Here is a 22,710-nt window from a genome sequence, read left to right as displayed (position 1 = left end):
GCTAATACTGCTACTCTTTCCAGTACACCTATTACATTGACTTTAAGAGACTGTCTAATACCTTGACACAACCTCACGTTGTCGACATCTCATATAATAAGTCTATTCACAGCGGTTAATTATCTCAGAACAAGGGCTTGTTGGTCTTAACACATTTAGTGTATTGTAGTGACAGCAGCTCAATCAGAGCGAGGTCTTCGTTATCACCCTCTCCTATCAGCCACGCCGCCAACGTCACCTGTCAAAACCAGGGCACCATGCGAAGGCACAGACCAACTGCTGACATAGCTGTTTCCTTTCCTGTATTGTTCGTTTTGACACAATCCGCCATATGCTACCCAGTGCAGATGATGATAGGAGGGATAAAAATGAAAGAAATCACAGTGCAGCGTGCGTATGTGTGTATTAGCGTTGGCGCCGATGTGAATGTAAGAGCGTCGAGGCGACATCTCTGAAGCAACCTGAAAAGCTTCTGAACTGTCAGCGTTCTGTCAGACGGAGGAAAGTGGGGGAAAATAGTGGCGCGTGAACCCATTGATGTGTTCGGGTTTGTGTGCTGTTAGCAGATTTATGCAGCAAAAAAGCTGAAAGGAGAAAGGAAAGACCGGAGTAAAAATGAACAAGTGGAGGGGAAGTGTGCTGCGGTTTAAAGTGAAATTGAATACTCACAGAATTGCATCTCTTTTTCCTTTTTTTTTTCTAGACGTTGGGGACGAGATGGCGAAAACACCGAGTGTCGCCCCACCTCCCTCCACCCAGCATCGGGAGAGGAGTGTAGGATCGGCCATGAAGGACTGTCCCTACTGTGGCAAGTCCTTCCGCACCTCCCACCACCTGAAAGTCCATCTGAGAATACACACAGGTGAGCCGGCCTAACATTTCAGTGCAAAACTTCACCTACACTTGTAAGAAACATGTGAAACTTGTGGACGTTTGTTGTTGCGGAGGTTTGTTTATTTATTTATTTAATTATATTTTTAAAAAGCTTGCATTATTATTATTATTATTATTATTATTATTATGTTTATCTGTTTGTTTATTTATTTTTATAAGTATTTATCATTGTTATTATTATTATTATTATTATTATTGGTGTTATTATTATTATTATTATTTAATATTTATTTATTTTTTATATTTATTTATTATTCATTTATTATTATTATTATTATTAATGTTTATTATTATGTTTATCTGTTTGTTTATTTATTTTTATAAGTATTTATTATTCATTCATTTATTATTATTATTTAATATTTATTTATTATTCTTTTTGTTATTATTATTATTATTATTTAATATTTATTTATTATTAATTTTTGTTATTATTATTATTATTATTTTATTGTATTTTTTTATTTATATTAATTATTTATTTATTTATTCTTAATCAGGTGTTGCAGTGGTAAATCCCACTAGTCCGCTACCTCTGGGTTCGAATCTCAGCTGTCCTAATGACCGGTAGGACATCTTCACAGACATGATTGGCTATGTCTAAGGGAATGGCTGAACTGCCTAGCTTTTGCAAAGTTCACTTGTCAGTGCACTCTTAGTGCTGATCCCAAGCCCAGATAAAAAAATAAGAAGGGTTGGGTCAAGAAGAGCATTTGTCCACATAAGTCCACAATGAGCCACTATGGCAGGCCCATAAATACAGGAGCAACCACTAAAATATGGGAAAGAAGGGGAAAAAGGGTGTTCTTCCCAGTCTTGTCTTGTCTTGGGAACAGAAGATTCCTAAAAATGGTTTTCAGTGTAGGCCATGCCACAAGGTGCCAGCATACACAAGGTGTTTCACACCACCAAAATCTCAATAAACCTTGTGAACTAAACGTATGAACCTTTTTTTTCGGACAAAGAGGCATGTGTTCCAATCGTTTAGACACAATGTGAACTTCACATCAAGTCTAACTGACCTTTCAGATCCTAATCCTGCTCCAGTATAGCAGAGCATTCAAAGTAATGAAGTCCTGGTCGAACGAGGCTGAGTCTCACTGGCACGCACAGCTTGTCCTAGTTAACGTACAGGGTAGCACCGCGAGGTCAGATAACGTACTGCCGCCGGGGTGTGTGAGCGAGCGTTAGCGCAGAAGACGGTGCAAACGGAAAACGTGTGAAACCACGAGTACTGTAAATGTCTAAAAGTGAAAGAGACTCGACCATCTGTCATCCAATAACTTAGAATATCTCGAGCTTGAGCCTCTTTTAAATACTTTCCTATCTATCTCATCAGTTTGGCTCTGCTAACTACCCTTAAAACATCATCTGGAGTGGGACGGACGAAAAAACAGAGGCAGAGAAAACGTCCAACAAGTGCTACGAGGTTCAGTCGGCCCTCTCGCTTCAACTTAAAATGGAAATCACTCCGGGCTCAGGAAATTGATGGTTGTTATTTTTTTTGGTATGCGCCTACGAGGAGGCAGGGAGACCACCCAAATAGTGTTCGTCCTGCTTATTAAGAAGCATAGCTTTGCAGTTCTGGAGAACTAAGTCCCCACTACACATCTGCCCATTAGGTTCACACTGCTGGGAACCCTGATGGCATCTGAGGAGGGTGTATATTCGCTTGACACACACTCCCTTTGATGTGTTCCACCAATCCCTTCTTATTCTCCCATACTTTGGTGGATTGCATTTGAGAATGGCTTTGCATATGCAGAGCCACGCCTGATCTCTGAACTCCTCAGGCATACAGGCAGTGTTGATTACCCCACCGCTTAGTCCGGTCTTTCCCACAGAGCAGACTGGAGGCCAGTTTGGTCTGCTGCAGGCGTTAGGCAATTGTGCCTGCTAGAGTGCGCCCAGCCAACCGGTAGCAGAGACGAGATTCGAACCCGGGAGCTCAGAATCTCCCTATCTGGCAGTGGTGGGGCTTGTACCAGCGACTAGTTCAGTACCTTAACCATTTGGCTGCAATGTCCCTGGGTATACAAACGATATGGTGTGATCCATGAGTATACAATTCCGCTGCCTGTGATATTCGAGAGGGGTTCCGTTCGATACCTCCTTTCAGGTGGCGAGATTCTGAGCTCCTGGGTTCGAATCTCGTCTCTGCTACCGGTTGTCTGGGCGCCCTCTGGCAGGCACAATTGCCTAACACCTGCAGCAGACCAAACTGGCCTCCAGTCTGCTGTGTGGGAAAGACCGGACTTATCAGTGGGGCAATCAACACTGCCTGTATGCCTGAGGAGGTCAGAGCGGGTTTGAATCTCGTCTCTGCTACCGGTTGGTGGGGTGCCCTCTGGCACGCCTGCAGCAGACCAAACTGGCCTCCAGTCTGCTGGGTGGGAAAGACCGGACTAAGCGGTGGGGTAATCAACACTGCCTGTATGTCTGAGGAGCTCAGAGCGGGTTCGAGTCTCATCTCTGCTACCGGTTGGCTGGGCGTCCTTCAGCAGGCACAATTGCCTAACGCCTGTAGCAGACCAAACTGGCCTCCAGTCTGCTGGGTGGGACAGACCGGACTAAGCGGTGGGGTAATCAACACTGCCTGTATGCCTGAGGAGTTCAGAGATCAGGGCGTGGCTCTGCATACGCGAAGGCAATCTCTTGACCGTATACTGCCACTGTACTGTAAGTCGCTTCGGATAACAGCGGAAATGGAAAATTGGACCCTGTTGTTTCCCGCACCCCACCCAGGGATCAGCCTGATAATGTACCCATAGCAGGGGTACAGGGAAACCAGGGGCGAGAGTCAGGAAACACGTTTCTAGCTTCTGGCTCGGATAGGTTGAGTTATGCCTGCTTTGAGACGAGGGTAAGGGTCCCCAGAAGGGCAATATTTCTTCACAGTGGAAGTACAGGCTCTCGTCCTGCAGGTCCGTTAACTCACTCAGTCACTAGACTCAACCCTCAGTGTGTGTGTGTGTGTGTGTGTTTAAAGACTCTGTTGATGCAGCAGTTTACACCAGCTTGATTTGTTTGCAAGATGTGTGAGCCTCGTCGGTTATAAAGGCTTTACCCCAACGCCGCAGGTTTAAAAACCTTCATTTATTTTGTACGTTTAATTGCTGTATGTGTGAACTGACTGATGACGCTTCACTTATTGTGAAATCATGACTATAAACGTAGGATCAAAACCCAACTCCCGGGTTATAAATGACATTCCTGATTCGGTCAGTTGTTAATGTGCTGTGAGGAGAGGGACATGCAGAGGTTGGATTGACTCAATGAAGTTGCCTCTAGATAGGTACGTAAGAGAGTGAGCGAGATGCTGGTCCTTGATTGGTACAGCTTAGCCATATCTCTCTCTTCAAGGCTCTCTTCCTAACACTACTGCACCTACTGGTGAGAACTTTCCTCATTACCCCAGTTATTTCAGATGTAACCCCTCCACTTTCCATTGTAGTTGGTCTTATTCATTAATTCATTAATTCATTATCTTATCCGCTTATCCAATTAGGGTCGTGGAGGGTGGTCGGGGGGGGGGGGGGGGGGGGGGGGGGGTAGTGTGCTAGAGCTTTCAATGGGCGCAAGGCACACAGTAACACCCTGGACGAAACGCCAGTCCATCGCAGGACAGACACACATACACACACACATTCACTTATAGGGCAATTTGGTGTCTCCAATTAACCTGACCGCATGACCCACGCAGACACGGGGAGAACATGCAAACTCCACACAGAGAGGACCCGGATCGTCCCGCCTGGGGATCGAACCCAGGACCTTCTTGCTCTGAGGCGACAGTGCTACCCACTAAGCCGCCGTGCCGCCCTGGTTGGTCTTACTGTCCATTCACAGCATTACGCAGATGCTCTTATTCAAAGCGACTGACAATTATGACAGAATATAATTTGAGCGAAAGGTTAAGGGCCTTGACCAGGGGCCCAACATCAGAAGTAATGGGGCTTGAACCAGCAACCTTCTGATTGCTAGTGTAGTACCTCAACCGCTGAGCTAGAACTGCCCTACGTGTTAACATTTTGGCATTTGTGACATATGCATGAAACTGGACTAGTAATCAGAAGGTTGCAGGTTCAAGGCCCACAGCATTAAGCGACTTACAATTACGACAGAATACAATTTGAGCGAAGGGTTAAGGGCCTTGACCAGGGGCCCAACAGCGGTAGTACCTCAACCGCTGAGCTAGAACTGCCCTACATGGTAAAATCGTCTGTAAGAATCCACTATTCATTTCAGAATTTGCAGTCAGAAGGTTGCAGGTTCAAGGCCCATCACTTCCAAGTTGCCACTGTTGGGCCCCTGAGCAAGGCCCTTAACCCTCAATTGCTCAAAATTGTATTCAGTCATATTTGTACGGCGCTTTGGATTAAAACGTCAGGTTAATGCAAGAGATGTTGTGGTGCGACAGTAGTGTCTTTTCCACACAGCTCCAGTTTTTGGGTTTGATTCTTATCTCTGGTTTCTTTCAGACGTACTTTAGATATAACCTGATATTAGATGGTCCGTCTACTAATTTAAAAATCATTAATAAATCATTTTTATTATCAGTCCTAGCAATCAGTCTGATCTTAGATCGGCAGCCCTGCACCCCCATTCGCATCCTAGTTCCTCCCATCTAATCAGGGCCGGAACAAAGCCGCCGACATTAAGCAAACATCCCTCCTCGATTTAAAATAATCAGACATCCCGATGACACAAAGCGACCCTCAATCGGCACATCGTTAGCCCTTCACAATAACATTGCTTACTAAGAGGACTGGAGCATTGTGCAACACAATGTTAGATTAATGACTCTCTAACGCCAGCTTGAAAGGAATGAAGTGAATTTAAATTCCTCCAAAAGTTAAAGAGCTAATGTTACAGTATTAATTTTCTCTCCAACAGTGAGTGGGAAAATATCCATTAGTGAAATTAAGCGCAGTTTGCTAGGTAGCTAACATTGTGCGGCGTACAGTGTGGGGCCACAGCTAATGAACACTGCAGTGGGTGATATTTCATTATACAAATTAATGCTCACATTTTAATGGGAAAGTCACATAATGAATCTAGGCTTCAGTGACAGCAATTAGAGACACAGATTGTCCCCTTCTGGACAAGGCAGTATTTAGCAGTAAGCAGCTGTGGGTAAAAAATAAAAAGGTCCTTGCTCCTGACAACGGCTTCACATAACTTGAGGGTGTGAGAGAAGTCATGCGGTGACCGAATCAGCCTTATTCAAAGTAGGGCTGGGGAATGATGGCCATCGCCTGTGTCTGCTCACCTCGGTCACAGCGAGATGTAATGTGTCCTTTCAATAAGAAAAAAAAATTAGCATCAGGCAAAAAGGCTGCAAAGAGGCTTGGCTCCACTAGTTGTGGTCATGTTTTATAAGTTCTCCTAAGACAATGAGAGCAATGAAGCACTGCTGTGTGGTCAGCTGGTACCATTTTAAACCATTAGCAGTGCGAATTACAAACGTCATCTAACAGGAGTCAATTTTTGTAATAAAAAAAGCCACTTTTATTTCATTAAAAATGTAAACTAAATAAATAAATATTAAACAATTTGTTTTTAAGGGACTTAAAAAATTTATTTATTTATTTAGTTTTATGTATATATGTATATTTTGATGTCCTATTTAATAAATAACATGATTTTTAAATGAAGTTTAATGCTTAATAAAAAAAATATTTTTGTTTATTTTTTTGGGTATTTTTCATAAAATTTAATTCATTATTATTATTATTATTATTATTAAATATTTTTTTTATTTAAAAAGGCTTTGTATTACATTAAAAATGTTAATCAAATAAATATATCCAAATTTACTGTACTTTATCTGTACTCAACGACCTTAAATAAAATAAATAAATTATAATAAATAAAATTCAATACAATTATTATTATTATTATTAATAAATATTTTTATTAAAAAGGCTTTTTTATTACATTAAAAAATGTAAACCAAATGAATATATCTAAGTTTAAAAATCTGCAATTTAATAACCAATAAAATAAAAAAAATAAACAAATACATTTCTATTCAATTATTATTATTATTATTATAATTATTATTATTGTTATTATTATTATTATTATTAAATAGTTTTATTAAAAAAACTTTTTATTACATTAAAAATGTTAACCAAATAAATATATCTAAATGTAACAATCTGTACTTTAACAGCCTTTAATTAAAAAAAATATATACATACATAAAAAATTAATAAATTATAATAAATAAAATTCAATACAATTATTATTATTATTATTATTATTATTATTATTATTATTATTATATGTTAGTAGAATTATTCAAATTAAATTTTAAATTTTGTGCTCTTTCAACTGTCCCTTGGTTCTGTGCACTGAATAACTTTACTCAGTCTTTAAAATAAATGCATGAGCTGGAGTAATAACCTTACATTAAATGACTGTTTAGAAACTAAATAGCGTTTACTGCCACACAAAAAACGAAAAGAACAAAACATATAGAACAAAGCAGAGCCAATAACTTAAGCACCTTGATGTTCTTGGTTCCACTTTCTTACACGAATAAACAAGCGCCCGCCATAAAAGACGGCTGTTTCTTCCCAGCCTGTACCACACAGCCTTTTGTTTTCACGTTATATAAAGCCATATGGAATTCCATGCTAAAATGTGTAATATCTATTAACTGTTTTAATTGCCCTTCTGTAGCGGCTCTGGTGTTTATTTGCGCGGTTTCTATGGAGTCGTGACGAATCGCACGAATCCAGATGAAATCAGTTCTAAGCCGGACTCCTTCGAGTGGAGCGAGAGCAAGCGGCAGGATGAACTTAGGAAACGATATGTACCATTCTCAGCAAGAGGCTTCTGTAATTTATATCAAGTCTGTCATACAGTACCAGATGGCAATTTGATGTGTATTTTCCCCCTTATTTTTATTAAGACAGTCCATCAACAGTCAGACAAAGCTTTGGGAAGCTAACTTTTTTTCTTCTCTCTCTCTCTATCTCTCTCGCTCACTCTTTCTAGTCTTAAATGATGAAAAATAATCACTCCTCTACCTCTGCGCCTTGGCGATCCATTATGTTTCTCAGAGGTTGCGCTGTTTGTGCGGATATCAATTAAAAGTGGATTAACGGGTACATAATGACCTTTAGCAGTAAATTGTGTGTAATGTTGCAAGGCAGGATACAGTATATTCCCCAGATGTCACACATGCCCCTGACGTATGATGGAGCAGATGTCTTACTGAGTCCAAATGGTGCACAAAGAACACACCATGCCATGTGTCTGCACACACACACACACACACAGCAGAAACTGACTGTTTCCTTCATACACACTGATCGTTAACAAGTGTTTTAATATTAAGTATTAGATTTAATTATCATTGTGTATATACACTGATCAGCCATACCATTAAAACCACCTCCTTGTTTCTACACTTACCATATAGAAGCACAATTACTGACTGTAACCTATCTATTTCTCTACATACTTTTTTAGCATGCTTTCACCCCGTTCTTAAATGGTCAGGACCCCCACAGGACCACTACAGAGTAGGTATTATTTGGGTGGTGGATCATTCTCAACACAATGTGTGTTGTGCTGGTATGAGTGGATCAGACACAGCAGCGCTGCTGGAGTTTCCACTCACTGTCCACTCTGTTAGACACTCCTACTTAGTTGGTCCACCTTGTAGATGTAAAGTCAGAGACGATCGCTCATCTGTTGCTGCTGTTTGACTTCATCAGTGGTCACAGTGCAGCCCACGGGGCGCTGTTGGCTGGATATTTTTGGTTGGTGGACTATTCTCAGTCCAGCAGGGACAGTGAGGATCGATCCACTCATACCAGCACAACACAGTGTTAGTGCAGTGCTGAGAATGACCCGCCACCTAAATAATACCTGCTCTGTGGTGGTCCTGATTATTGAAGAACAGGGTGAAAGGGGGCTAACAAGCATGCAGAGAAACAGATGGACTAAGTGGAGCTGATCAAATGGACAGTAAGTGTAGAAACAAGGAGGTGGTTTTAATGTTTTGGCTGATCAGTGTATAATTATATGATTATTTTTTTTCTGCCTTGTCTGTGGTACTCCGAACAGTAACAGCGTTGGCGTCGGCCCTGTCATGATTAAAACCAGTTCAGGGTGGAAGAAATAAAGAGGGGAAAGCAGATCACCCTAATTTGGCTCTAATTCTCAGCGTAGAATATCATTTTGTCCAGTTAAAGGAATTGAAAATGATCATTTGCATCAGGGACATTTCCTTATTAAATCAGGCCAAGTCCCTGTTATCCTGCTCAGAGGATAAGCACTTATTGGGTTAAAACCTCATCTTGTATGGTTTATTTTAAATATAAGCCTTACACGCGACGCACTCGCGGGGTAATACAATAAATGAGCCTCCATTCTCTCTTACACCCCCACCCGTTCCGCCCCTACTCAATCTCTATTTCTTTTTTTCTTTATTTGCCATCAATTAAGAATCGAGTTGGTATTTGTGACCCTTTTTTTCCGGAAAGCTGTGTGCAGTAGGTCTGCAAATCCTTGAGTCTTTTTTTTTTTTTTTTTCTGGAATGGTGCCCTCCAAATAATGATAAATTACTTGAGCAGTATGCCATTTGCTAATTATATCCATGATTTACTACAGAGCCAGACTTAAATCATTCAGTTCTGTCTTGCGTAACAATGCAACCTTTTTTTTCTCCAGATAAAAATGATTTCCATGTGTATAAACTAAACATTTCGTAGCTATATGGTATAGTTATATATACAGAGAGACTGACAAACATCCTTTTTATTTTGGTTGGCTGTTTTTATGTCCCTGCACTGCACCATCACAGCCGTTAATTCTAACAGCCCCGAAATTAATGCCTACCAGATAGAATTCTGTTTATTGATATTGATTCCGAATATTCGTCCACATATTGCTACCACATACACCGACCATTTTATCAGCCCCACTTACCATTTAGGAGCACTTTGTAGTTCTACAATTACTGACTGTAGTCCATCTGTTTCTCTGCATGCTTTGTTAACCCTCTTTCATGCTGTTCTTCAATGGTCAGGACTCTCCCAGGACCACTACAGAGTAGGTATTATTTGGGTGGTGGGTCATTCAAAGCACTGCAGTGACAGTGTGTGTTGTGCTCACTGTCACGGCTGGACTGAGAATAGTCCACCAACCAAAAATATCCTGTGACCACTGATGAAGGTCTAGAAGATGACAAACTCAAACAGCAGCAATAGATGAGCGATCGTCTCTGACTTTACATCTACAAGGTGCACCAACTAGGTAGGAGTGTCTAATAGAGTGGACAGTGAGTGGACACGGTATTTAAAACTCCACTCATACCAGCACAACACACACTAACACACCACCACCATGTCAGTGTCACTACAGTACTGAGAATCACCCACCAGCTAAATAATACCTGCTCTGTCGTGATCCTGTGAGGTCCTGACCATCGAAGAACAGGGTGAAAGCAGGCTAAAAAAGTATGTAGAGAAACAGCTGGACTACAGTCAGTAATTGTAGAACAAAGAGGTGGGTTTTTTTTTACTTTCCATTTCCGAATCCTCATACCAAAGCTGGGTTTTATGAGGCAAATTCATGTGCTGTACATGTGCACATTTTTGTCATTTGCCTTGTGTTTAGTAGCAAATGGGGCAGTTTATTATAAGTGCTTTAAAGTTCGGGGCTCAGAGGGTGGAGTCGCACTCTTGGGGGAAATGCTGAGCTACTGTGGAGCTTGATTTATCTGTTCTATGAGAAATTCTAAAGGAAATTCGAGGAATCGCTACTCAGCACTAAGTTCTGATATTGAACAAGACCTTGGTAGAGTTATAATGAAGGAGAAAGAAAGGGAATAGGCACTTGCAGACCCCATATGAACAGAGATAACATTCAGACAGTTCTGTTGTCAGTTGAAAATATGATCTGTATTGGACTGAAGGCACCATATGGTGGAATGTTCTCAAGGCTCTGATGTAAGAGATGGCTTACTCAATGGAGTTGGATCAACCTGTGTTGAGATCCCTCCTCCCTATCTCCCTCATTGATACTGTTTTTGATATCTGCTGTTGATTCTGGGTCTGTTTGAAAACCTAGTGAGCTGCCTTGCTGCCTACTGCCTATCTAGGCAGCTGCCTAAGTAGCGAGGATTCTAATAAGACATTGAACTTATAAGGCAGATTATTTAGATACACTACTTGATTCACTCAATGCCTTCACCACTAAAGAAGCATCGGATGCTCCCTCGTTATTCAGTCAGATTATTACTTTGAAATAAGGCAACTTAGTAGGCAGCATTTTAAGGTATCTAAGAATTACGGCAGCCTACTTCTTGGGAGGGCGTAGGATGACGTCAATGTAGAGAGCTCACTAGGTTTTTAAACAGACTCTCTGTATATCACACCAGAGTGACTAGACACACTTGTATTCCTTATTACTTACTATGTTTTTGTACTCTTGTCTTAAGGTGAGAAGCCCTACAGATGCCCACACTGCGACTATGCCGGTACCCAATCGGCCTCCCTCAAATACCATCTCGAGCGCCACCACCGTGAGCGTCAGAACGGCAATGCCCCCTCAGCGAACCACCCCCTATCGACCGATCACAAAGACGATCACAGCAAGACCAACACCGGCAGTGCCGTCTTCGCCCGGCCCGACGTCCTGCGTGGCGTCTTCAAAGGCATGATGCCCGCCAGCCTTGACTTCAGAGGAGGCCAGATGCTCACACAATGGGCCACCCCTGCAATGCTCTCCCCAAGAGAAAGAGAACGTGAGAGGGAGCGAGAGCGAGAGCGCCACGGGATAGGGGCAGAATCCAGCTCTGAGAGCATTAAGAGCCCTGAAGGACCAGCCACTGGAGGGGAGAGTCCAGCCAGTTTTTCTGACCTGGGAAGGGCCTACCAGAGCATGATGGGAAATGGAGTCAACTTCCAAGGCTCCCTCCAGGCCTTTATGGATAGCTTTGTGCCAAGTTCTATTAAAAATGAGAAGGAAATGCATGGTCAGCACTTTAGCCTGGAGGGTGCAGAGCACAAGATCAAGAGGGCCATCGAAGGAAACAACGAAGAGAATTCCCCTGACGCTAAACCGACAGAAGGAGGCCGATCCCAGTATGAGCCTCTTGATCTGTCAGTTAGGCCTGATGCGGCAACCCTTCCTGGGACATCTGTCACCATTCAGGACAACATAGCCTGGCATGCATGCCTGTTCTGCTCTTTCACCACGGCATCCGTGGAGTTGATGGCTCTTCATCTGCAAGCCAACCACATGGGTAAAGCCAAGCAGGGTCAAGGGAAAGACATTAAAGATCACCTCATGGGGGAGCCTTTCCACACAAGCAATGCCTCTGGTTTAGCAAACACCTCAGGCCTGTTCCACCTGCCTGAAGGCCCCTCCTCCAAGGAGCGAGAGTTCGAATCTGGAGATTTGAAAAACCAACCCAGTTGGCTCAACCACATGGAGCCGAACCCACGTGGAGTCTCTATGCCGGCGTTTTCCAGTGACTTCTACAAACCCTTCAGCCCTATGTATGATGGCTCCTCCAGGGGTCCTGCTGGATTTATGGACCAGCAAGATAACCAGTCTGGTCAAGTAAGCGGTCAGGATGAGCTTTCCGACAAGGCCTCCTTCGCTGAAATGGAGGCATCTGACGAGCGAACAAACCAGTCTGAAGATGACGAAGCAGGTCAAGAGGAGCAGTCTTCCAACCCTGCTTCCACAGAGCCGCAGATGCACTCTGACGATGAAGATCAGGTAGCAGATGACGATGAAGATATGGAAGTAAGAGACATGGACGACGAAGACCTCGTGTCCGTTCAAAGGCACCCCGACTCCCCCTTGTCTAGAAAGGATCTTCAAAGAGCAAAGATGTCTATGGGGAGCCAAAGGCTTGGTCCATCTCCTCCTCATCCACCGATCCTAGAGAAGCAGTGGCAGCAGCAAGGTCTCATGTCCCCAGTCGGTGGCCCTCCAGGGCTGGAGCACCAGATGAACATGTTCTCGGTCCTACGCGCGTACAGCTCCGAAAGCTTAGCCGCCTTCAACGGGGGTTTGCCCAGTGGCTCCAACGGAGGTGGTGGAACCAACTCCAGCATGAAGAGAACTGATCCCACTGGTGAGTGATACACCTTTTTGTTGTTAGGGCTAGACCATTAATATGTAGACACATTACACCTTGACCACACTCACATTTGTTTAAATGCAGCATTCCACTATACTTAGACGTTTAGGTTTGGCTTCTTTAGACTTTCCTTGCATCCTATAACACACTGGGTCTGTCTGAAAACCTAGTGTGCTGCCTTGCTGCCTACTGCCTAACTAGGCAGCTGCCTAATAGAGAGGATTCTAATAAGACATCAAACTTATAAGACTCTTTAGATTCTTTAGACGCACTACTTAGACAGTGATTACGGCAATTAGGACTTTTAAATGGAATTTTAAACCATTTCTTTAACAAATACTATCAAAATAATGCCAGGAATGTATGCTACTGTTTACCACAAGCATTATTATTGCTATCAGGGTTAGGGTTAAGGTTGGGGTTAGGGTTGCTGGCTAGAATAAATCATTCAGACTTTGATTTGAACTAACATTTCCATAGCACTTAGCAGAGTCTCTAAATCAGGGGTATTTTTTCCATATTCTGAAGACAATAGCACACAGGGTACGTCCAAATATCCTACTATCCAAAGATCCTACGCAACTTAAATGGTTTTGCAAGCAGACAGTTGTTTACAGCAGAATCTATGTGCAATAACATTCCTTTAACCACCAACACACCATTCGGTAGGAAAGCTAGATTTGCTTCTGTGCAAACACAACCTCATTTCAAGCAAGTTTGGGGACTCTCGGGCCGGCAACCGGCAACAGATTAATCTTTATTACTGTTTTATATTACCCAAACTGTAGTCCTTCTCTTTGCCTCAATTTCTCCCATAACTGGGATTAAGGGGTCTGTGTTAGAGCAGAGCAGGACCCCCAGTCCCAGTGTCATCACCGGCACACAGCTCTTAACTATCTTAGCTTTCATAAGACCTCTCCCTAAAGCCCATTACTTTATAAGAGCCGAAGATCTATGGCCCTGTGAAAAATGAACTGTCAGCTTTCATGACTCTGTAAACGTTACTAGAGCTCCTTGAGACTACTGTGTTTCACTCTGACCCTTTTAGACATTTCAGTGATATAAAAACTGCAAATGAAAAAATACTCGCTGAATTGAACTTGTAGTGCAGGTCAGACTGAAGTAGTTTAAAGTAAGTGAGTGCTACAGTGTGCCAGATATCACTTCTGGGTATTTTCTTCCCTCTCTAAAATAGCAGTAAGGTATTTTTTAGCAGGTAATGCTATTCATATTGCTAAAATAAAATCTGACAATACACCGATCAGCCATAACATTACACACATATTCTTTTTAACCTGCTTTCATCCTGTTCTTTAATGGTCAGGACCCCCACAGGACCACTACAGAGCAGGTATTATTTGGGTGTGGGATCGTTCTCAGCACTGCACTGACATGGTGGTGGTGTGTTAGTGTGTGATGTGCTGGTATGAGTGGAGTTTTTAAACACCTCACTGTCCCTGCTGGACCGAGAATAGTCCACCAACCTATAAATTATCCAGCCAACAGCACCCCATGGGCAGCGTCTTGTAACCACTGATGAAGGTCTAGAAGATGACCGAGTCAAACAGCAGCAATAGATGAGCGATCATCTCTGACTTTACATCTACAAGGTGGACCAACTAGGTAGGAGTGTCTAATAGAGTGGACAGTGAGTGGACACGGTACCACCGCCATGTCAGTGTCACTGCAGTGCTGAGAATGATCCACCACCTAAATAATACCTGCTCTGTGGTGGTCCTGTGGGGGTCCTGACCATTGTAGAACAGGGTGAAAGCAGGTTAAAAAAGTATGTAGAGAAACAAATGGACTACAGTCAGTAATTGTAGCACTACAATGTGGAGAAGTAAGCGTAGAAACAAGGAGGTGGTTTTAATGTTATGGCTGTCTCTCTCTCTCTCTCACTCTCTATCGTAATATATTATTTATCAAGCTCAGGGTCTAATTCTCAAAACCGACTGTTGATAGACACGCTTTTAGTTTAGAAGCCTTACATTAGTGTTATTGCCTCCAGTCTGCAAACACAGAGAAGCAAAGCAGTGCATTTAATTTTTTGCTCCAAGCAAAACAAGCTCACTGCAAATAGATGTAAGATTAAGAGGAAGAAATGAAAGCCAGTCGTATTTTTTAGTTATTTATTTATGTATTCATTTTTTTTTAACCAGACTTGTTTGATTAAGCAGCTTTATTCGAACAAATATGTCTTAATACTTTCTGTTCTTTTAATTCGGAACACTCGCACGCTTTGTTAAGATACTGCACTCCTCAGCCCGCATTGTGTATTGTGCTTGATTAGTAAACAGGAATTAATCAACAGGGACTACGATATAAGGAGGAAGCTCTGAGATTATCCTGGAATTGTTGCGCACTCTGGATGTTTCTTTTCATCAGCAATGTGTAAGCAGTAATTGCGTGTACAGTCATGTTTTATGACATTTGGGTTAACGTGTGACACTCGTGTCAAGCCAGCGTGACTCATGAACGTCAGTGGAAGTGACAAAGAATATGAGTCAAGTACAAAAATCAACACATGGTCTGAGCTGTTTGTCTTTTTATATGGTAGCACTATAGGTCAAGGGCTTGTGGGTTTTTCATAGTTGTGGCATACACAAAGGCTAGTGGGTAGCATTGTCGCCTCACAGCAAGAAGGTCCTGGGTTCGATCCCCAGGTGGGGCAGTCCGGGTCCTTTCTGTGCGGAGTTTGCATGTTGTCCGAGTGGGTTTCCTCCGGGTGCTCCGTTTTCCTCCCACAGTCCAAAAACCATGCAGCTAGGCTAACTGGAGACTCTGAATTGTTCTATATGCACGTAGTTGCTAAATGCATGAACCAGTGCATTGTAGTGCCAGTCCCAAGCCCGGATAAATAGGGAGGGTTGTGACAGGAAGGGCATCTGGCATAAAAATTGTGCCAAGTCAATGCAGATCATGATCCGCCGAGAGCCGACCCCGCAACCGAACGGGACAAGGGCCGAGGAACAAGAAGTTACTAGTTACACAAGTCAAAACACAGTCATGGACAATTTTGTATCTCTACTTGCATGTCTTTGGACTGTGGGAAGAATCTCCTGGAGGAAACCCACACAGACACGAGGAGAACATCTAAACTCGACACAGGACCAGGACCGCTCCACCTAGGAATCTAACCCAGGACCTCCTTGCTTGTTTTATATATACGAAGCTAACCCACGCCCCACCCAGCTAATCAGCCTTGTGTACGGAGAGACACACCCTGATCCGCAGTCTTTCCCCGCCTCAGCCAGCAGAGGTCGTAGTGCATCAGTTACGAGGAGTCCCTATCCGACTTAATACCCCACCCCTATGTTCAGTGGGGTGAACAAGCCAATTGTTGTTCATGCGGCCGATGTATTCGAAATCCCACCTGAGCGGCCAGGACCTTCTTGCTTTGAGGCTACCCACTGACCCACCATTCCACCCAGTTTTTTGTCATTTAATGACATTTGTAGTGCATTTTGTGACAGTCCTGGACAGACGTTACGGCACTATGGGTTGTAATAAGTACAGTCATGGCCAAGAGTTTCTGCCTTATGTGGAAAGTATTGAGTCTGCATAGGTCAGCGTCGTCTCTCAAGCCTAACGAGTACATTAGAAAGCGAAGCACTGGAATAGAGTCGAGCGGTGTGTGTTTCAGTCTCTTCCGCCAAAACAGTTTACATTAACAATTAATGCCGCGTTCGACCTTTCAATTATGGAAAATATGTCTGTCACGAAGAAACCTGTTGCATTTTTAATATTCCGACCAGGTCTTTCAACGGACTGAAAATGAATGCCAGGTTTTGTCCGTGTGCTGAATGTCTCGTGTTGTAATATCCTCCCTTAATCAAAAGACATTTGAAAAAGCGCCCGTGTGACGCACTCATCTTCTGCTGCGATGGCAAGAGACTGACCTTTCAAGATAAGGCTTTGTCTCGTGGACAAAAGTTTATTTGTTGATAGTTTTTAAAGCTCGACTCTCCCTGTTCGGTTCTGGTGGGTAGAGACACGTGTGGTGGTGACGTTCCTTTGGAACCGTGTGGGCAGGAATATATGCAGTGTGATTATTAAAGAGGAAAAAAAGAACAACAGACGATTCTTTCTTAGCTGGGACGTACAGTAAGCAATAGGGTTGGTTTAGTAAGAGAGTAAAAAAAAAATAAAAGAATACATTGACAGTGCTTCTGGAATTCTCGTTTCCTTTCATTCATTCCCCACATACTTCTCAAGATTCAACCTCCAGACCACAGAAGCACAAGAACAAGAAATAAAGTCAATAGCCATTTAATACTGACCAACAAGCTCTGTGCTTACACAGCCTGCGAGCGTTCTAAGTAAATCAATATTAAATGTTACAGAATGTATGATGAGCAATAAAAAAGTATATAAATGCATTAGATGCCTGCCACTATGCAGCCCATGCACAGAAGGGTTCGATGCACTCATAACCAGGATTAAAATCACCTGCCATTTGAGCTACGTACCAGAGTCTTGGCTGTCTAACAACCTGTCAGCGGTTTGTGGCTCGTCCCTCCTCGGACCACTGTTGATGGGTACTCACCACAGCTGCCTGTTTTAACCCGGTCATCTGGCTACAACAATTTACCTTTTATCAAAGTCACCTAGGTCTTTATACTGATCGTACCTGCTGCATTCAACACGTGAACTACGGGGAACTACCATCATCCCAACATTTATTGCATTTCTGAATTTTGCGTGCACAGTATTTAGAAGCACATTAGCACCTAGCACATTCCTGGGTGCATTTGTGATGCTTTGAGACATATCTGCAAGTTTAAAAGCTCATTTAATTCATTAAATATTTATTATTTATTTTATAACAAAACATCAAAATAAAATCAATTTTAGGCATTATATGCCTCTGAGCCCTAATCTTAAAACAATCACAGATAATTAATTATAAAATAGGGTAATTTATTTTATTTAATAGTCTCAATAAAATTATTTAGCATAGTTTTCAATTTTCTGAATGCAATGCGACAATACTGGTAATATTTTTATTAGTGACTTTTGTGGCCACAAAATATTTTACAAATATTAAAAAAAATAATCTTTATTTTGGAAATTTATTTTAGAATTTATTTATTTAATTGTTTTTTTTGTTCATTTATTTATTTGTTTTATTTATTTAATTGTTTTATTTATTTATATATTTATTTATTTATTATTATAAATAATAAATTATTATATATTAATATATAAATTACAGTATTTTATTATTATATAAATAATAGATGTATTTATTTATTCATTTATTTATTTACTTACTTACTAACTTTATTTATTTACTTACTTTACTTACTTAATTTACTTATTTATTTTTGGTGCCAGCTGTTGTGATCCTAGGAAAATCATGTGTATAACTATAATGAAATCATCTTATGGAAAGAAATAAGTAAAATAAGAAATAGGCTAATAAACATAATATTTTATTGTTAGTTTAAATATGAATGAATTAAACTCGCATTTAATACACTGAATAAATAATACAAAAGAAGTACTTATTTGGATTCTTCTTCAAACTCTAGATTTCCGTCCCTCTCTTTTTCCAGTGCTTTAACGTGGCTTATTGTCTACTAAGCATTCAATAATCCCCATAGATCCTGCACAAGTAGGCATTTAGATGATGGTGGTTGTTAACACCGCCTCATACGTAGCACCAGGCATATTAATCAAAACAATCTGCAGCTCGGTGCCGAGTTCTCTCCGATGCCTCGGCCTATTTGTGGTCCAGTCGATTAGACTTGTATTGTCGAGATCCCTTAATGGCCGTGTTCCATTGTGCTGGGGGGCTTGTGTAAGGCTATCAGATAATCAATACCCAATTGTGTCGGTGGTATATCTTTATGTATACGTTGTACCGCTTCGGACGCAGAGTTAATTCGAGGATCTGAAATAAGCCCGGTGGTGATGGTACTGTTCCTGCATCTTTGGTACATAATATTAAAAGTTATTGTGTACATTTAAAAAACTAACAAAAAGAGCAGCAAATCATCACTAAGTGATGAATCAGCATAATACCAGCCTATTAATTACAATAAGAAACTGTTGGCACTAGGGTGGAGCAGCTGTACTGCTGAAATCCAGGGATCCAGGGTTCGAATTTATGTTCCGCTATCAGCCGGTCAGGCATCTGGGCCGATATGATTGGCTAATTTATAGCATAAGATGGCTGTTCCAAGTTTGAACAGTGGCGAAACCAAGCTCGGATTAGGGTTAGGGTTTGGGTTAGGGTTAGGGTTTGGGTTAGGGTCAGCCAAGGAAGGGAGTTGAGTGTAAAATATCTTGCTGTACCACTGTATATACGGTAGAGCAAAACCGGCATTCAATGCCCGATGGGTTTTTCATCATATCGCCCAGCCCTAATTCCATCAGTCATTTTTACACTGCTGTACATGCCACACTGGCTACAGCAGTGTAAAAAGATAGGGCTGAGATTAACCCCAGCTCTTTATTTAAACAGGTTTCTAATTGGGACTCCATTGAGTGTGAAATTTAGTCCAGGACCAGCCGTAATTTGTGTCCGGGAAAAGCAGCCCACAATGGCGGAGAGGATCTCTTACAGTTCTGCTGAAGTGGCACTCAGAGTAAAGGAGAGCGGCAGTAAGAGGTAAAAGATGAGATCACCGGGTTCTCTCGTGTCTCTGTTTACCCTCTGTCACTCCATCCCTCTCTCGCAGCTCTCCAGGCCACTTTGCCCTCGGCTCACAACCGTTGTTGTTGTTGTGGTTGTCATTGCTGCTGCCGTTGTTGATTGCAAGGTAAATGGTTATCTCGATTTGCCCTCTCTGGCTCCATTAGGCAGGCTGAAAAATGTCCCTGCTTTTTTTTTCCCTCTCTCTCTCTCCTGTAGTAACGCTTGACTCGACTGCCTGTGCTCAGTACCTTGCAGGAGGAACTAATAATAATACAGGACGTTTGATCACAGAAATGCATAAATGACAAAAATAAAACACATTGCTTCTAAATATCTAATTCTAAATACTGACTGATTTGTCCTAATCTGAGACTATCCCTAAAACAGTGGGCTAAAAAAACAAAGACCCTGGACAGGGTGCCAGTCAGTTTCAGAACTCAAATTCAGTCCAAAAATCCAGTGCACTTGTTATTATGACTTTGGTCTAGAGGAACTCCAGTGACCAGCACAGAGCCCATTAACCCCTGTGAGTAAGCCTTTTTTTTATCAAACAGTGTCTAACCCTACAGATAAGTCAGTGAGTATAAATTCTCAGAGGCACACTCCAAAATCTTATCGAGGCTGTTATAGCTTAGGTGGGGCAGCTTGACTTTTACGAATGGGCTTGCATAAATTACTGTAGCACCACCCAAGCATCTAGTAATAATTATAAAGCATATAGTACAATAATCATAAAAAAATCAATAATAATTTATGCATAGAACTGCTATATTAATTATATAAATTATATATGTGTTTATTATTATATTATGTTTGTTATTATTATTATTATTGTTATTATTATTATATGATAAAACACAAAAATATATTTTGTTATTATTATTATTATTAAAAGTATATGATAAAACACAAAAATTATATTTTTATTTTATTATTATTATATTATTATTATTATTGCTATATTGTTAAATATTTATATGATAAAATAAATAATATATTTAAATGTATTATTATTTTTATTATTATAATTACTATTAGCATTATTAACAACAACAAAACAATAATACTACTACTAATAATAATATATTTTTTGTGTTTTTATCATGTAATTATTTTAAAGTCTATTAATGACGATGATGCATCCTCGACAGGGTTTTAGTCAATCACAGGCCATCACACACACACACACACACACACACACACACACACACACACACACACACACATGATAAACGATTCTCTGAATTAGAATCAGGTTCTTAAAGGTGGGAGACACTAAAAGGTCAGGTTAGGTCACAGTGGATTTGCAGCATGTCCCAGAATCACTCACAGCAAGGCGGGTCAGTCCAGTGCAGGGCAGTGCAAACTCAGTCCTTCATTTATATTTACTCATACCTAGTGGTGGGCTATAGTAACTAATGAATGCAGGTTTTGAGTCTGGAACTAATAGAGTACTTGGGAAAACCCTGGTATTTTGAGTTGACAACCTCAAAGCTAGCCACTGTGTTACTCTTTAACATTTTTATTGGGTTGTGAGGTTTTGGTTTGGTCTGTAATACAAGAGTACCACGAGGACTGAGGCCTGGACTTAGTGGAAGTAACGGTCAGGGTAGCCAGCTAGAGGGCATTTTTCAGTACATAGTATTGCACAAGCACCAGCTCATTTTACAATGTGTGAGGTCTTGGCTTGTCTATTAAAGCGGCACTCTCTGATGTTTACCACTAGAAGCAGCAGCTCTGCCACCCTTCAGCCACTTTTACCACCCAGTTAAGACATTCCTCGAGCTACTTAAGGCGGCAGAGAGAACACAGAGCTCAGGTTGGAACAGGAGGCTGAAGCTTGTATTGGGATTTCTTTTACATTGTTATACTAGTTCATAAGGCCATGACACCCCCTGGTGGAAAGGCAGTGAACCTTGATTCTATTCTCTTCAGCACAGTGAAGGAGAATGACAGATGAGCTGTGAAGAAGGAAAAGATTTGGTGGAAGAGAATAGAATGTAGAACTGTAAAGCTAGTGACAAAAAAAATGTGGTTAGCAATTACATCTTCACTTATCAGCAACGTTTCAGTGGTCAACATGGCGGCGTAGTTCTGCTACTGGCTCATGCCTTAAATGTTTATTTGAACTTGAATTTGCATAATGTATTCACACCAGATGCCCGTTAAAATGAATGTCATTGTGCAAAGCTTCACTGACAAAAAACAGGCATGCAGAGATGCTTAATCAAATCTATATTCAACTTTCCAAGACTGGAGCCATGGAGTAAAATGTCTTTTTTGTTTAGCTGTGCTCTTCATATGGTTTTGTTGTCTCTGTAGGTCAGACAGAATCTGGTAACGTTGGTAACGTGACCACAAATTCTTCTAGTTAAAATGAGTCCCATCTTCTTGTAAACAGCAGATTTCTCATAGTTGTGCTGAGTGAAGGGGGACACGGTGGCACAGATGAGTGTAAAGAGTGGAAGAGTAGGTGCCATACGGCACCCGGTCCTGGGAGCCTGGGCACGGTTCTTACATCCGGTCTGTCTGTGTTAGATTTATGCATGTTCTGTTAGATTGGACCATGATCTGATATATTGTTCAATTATTAATAGTTTTCTTCCATCCATCCATCCATCTATCTATCTATATATTTATCCATCCATCTATATATTTATCCATCCATCCATCCATTAATCTATCTATATATTTATCCATCCATCTATATATTTATCCATCCATCCATCCATCCATCCATTAATCTATCTATATATTTATCCATCCATCTATATATTTATCCATCCATCCATCCATTAATCTATCTATATATTTATCCATCCATCTATATATTTATCCATCCATCCATCCATTAATCTATCTATATATTTATCCATCCATCTATATATTTATCCATCCATCCATCCATCCATCCATTAATCTATCTATATATTTATCCATCCATCCATCTATCTATATATTTATCCATCCATCCATCCATCCATCCAGCTATATATTTATCCATCCATCCATCCATTCATCTATATATTTATCCATCTATCTATCTATCCA

General features: G+C 41.2%; 1 protein-coding gene across 3 annotated transcripts in view; it reads left to right on the top strand.

Moving 5' to 3' along the window:
• znf536 (zinc finger protein 536) overlaps positions 1-22,710 on the top strand; it is a 310,124-nt gene that overhangs the window by 220,870 nt on the left and 66,544 nt on the right. For all 3 annotated transcript variants that reach the window (XM_062989495.1, XM_062989496.1, XM_062989497.1), the window contains 2 exons: positions 704-862; positions 11,358-13,007. In XM_062989495.1, coding sequence (XP_062845565.1) covers positions 704-862; positions 11,358-13,007 — 1,809 coding nt within the window. The remainder of the gene's footprint in view (positions 1-703; positions 863-11,357; positions 13,008-22,710) is intronic.

The sequence above is a fragment of the Trichomycterus rosablanca genome, chromosome 27, assembly GCF_030014385.1.
Source record: "Trichomycterus rosablanca isolate fTriRos1 chromosome 27, fTriRos1.hap1, whole genome shotgun sequence".
Classification (NCBI taxonomy): Eukaryota; Metazoa; Chordata; class Actinopteri; order Siluriformes; family Trichomycteridae; genus Trichomycterus; species Trichomycterus rosablanca.
The sequence above is the reverse complement of the archived record's forward strand: the minus strand, read 5'-3'. Positions and strand labels throughout refer to the sequence as shown.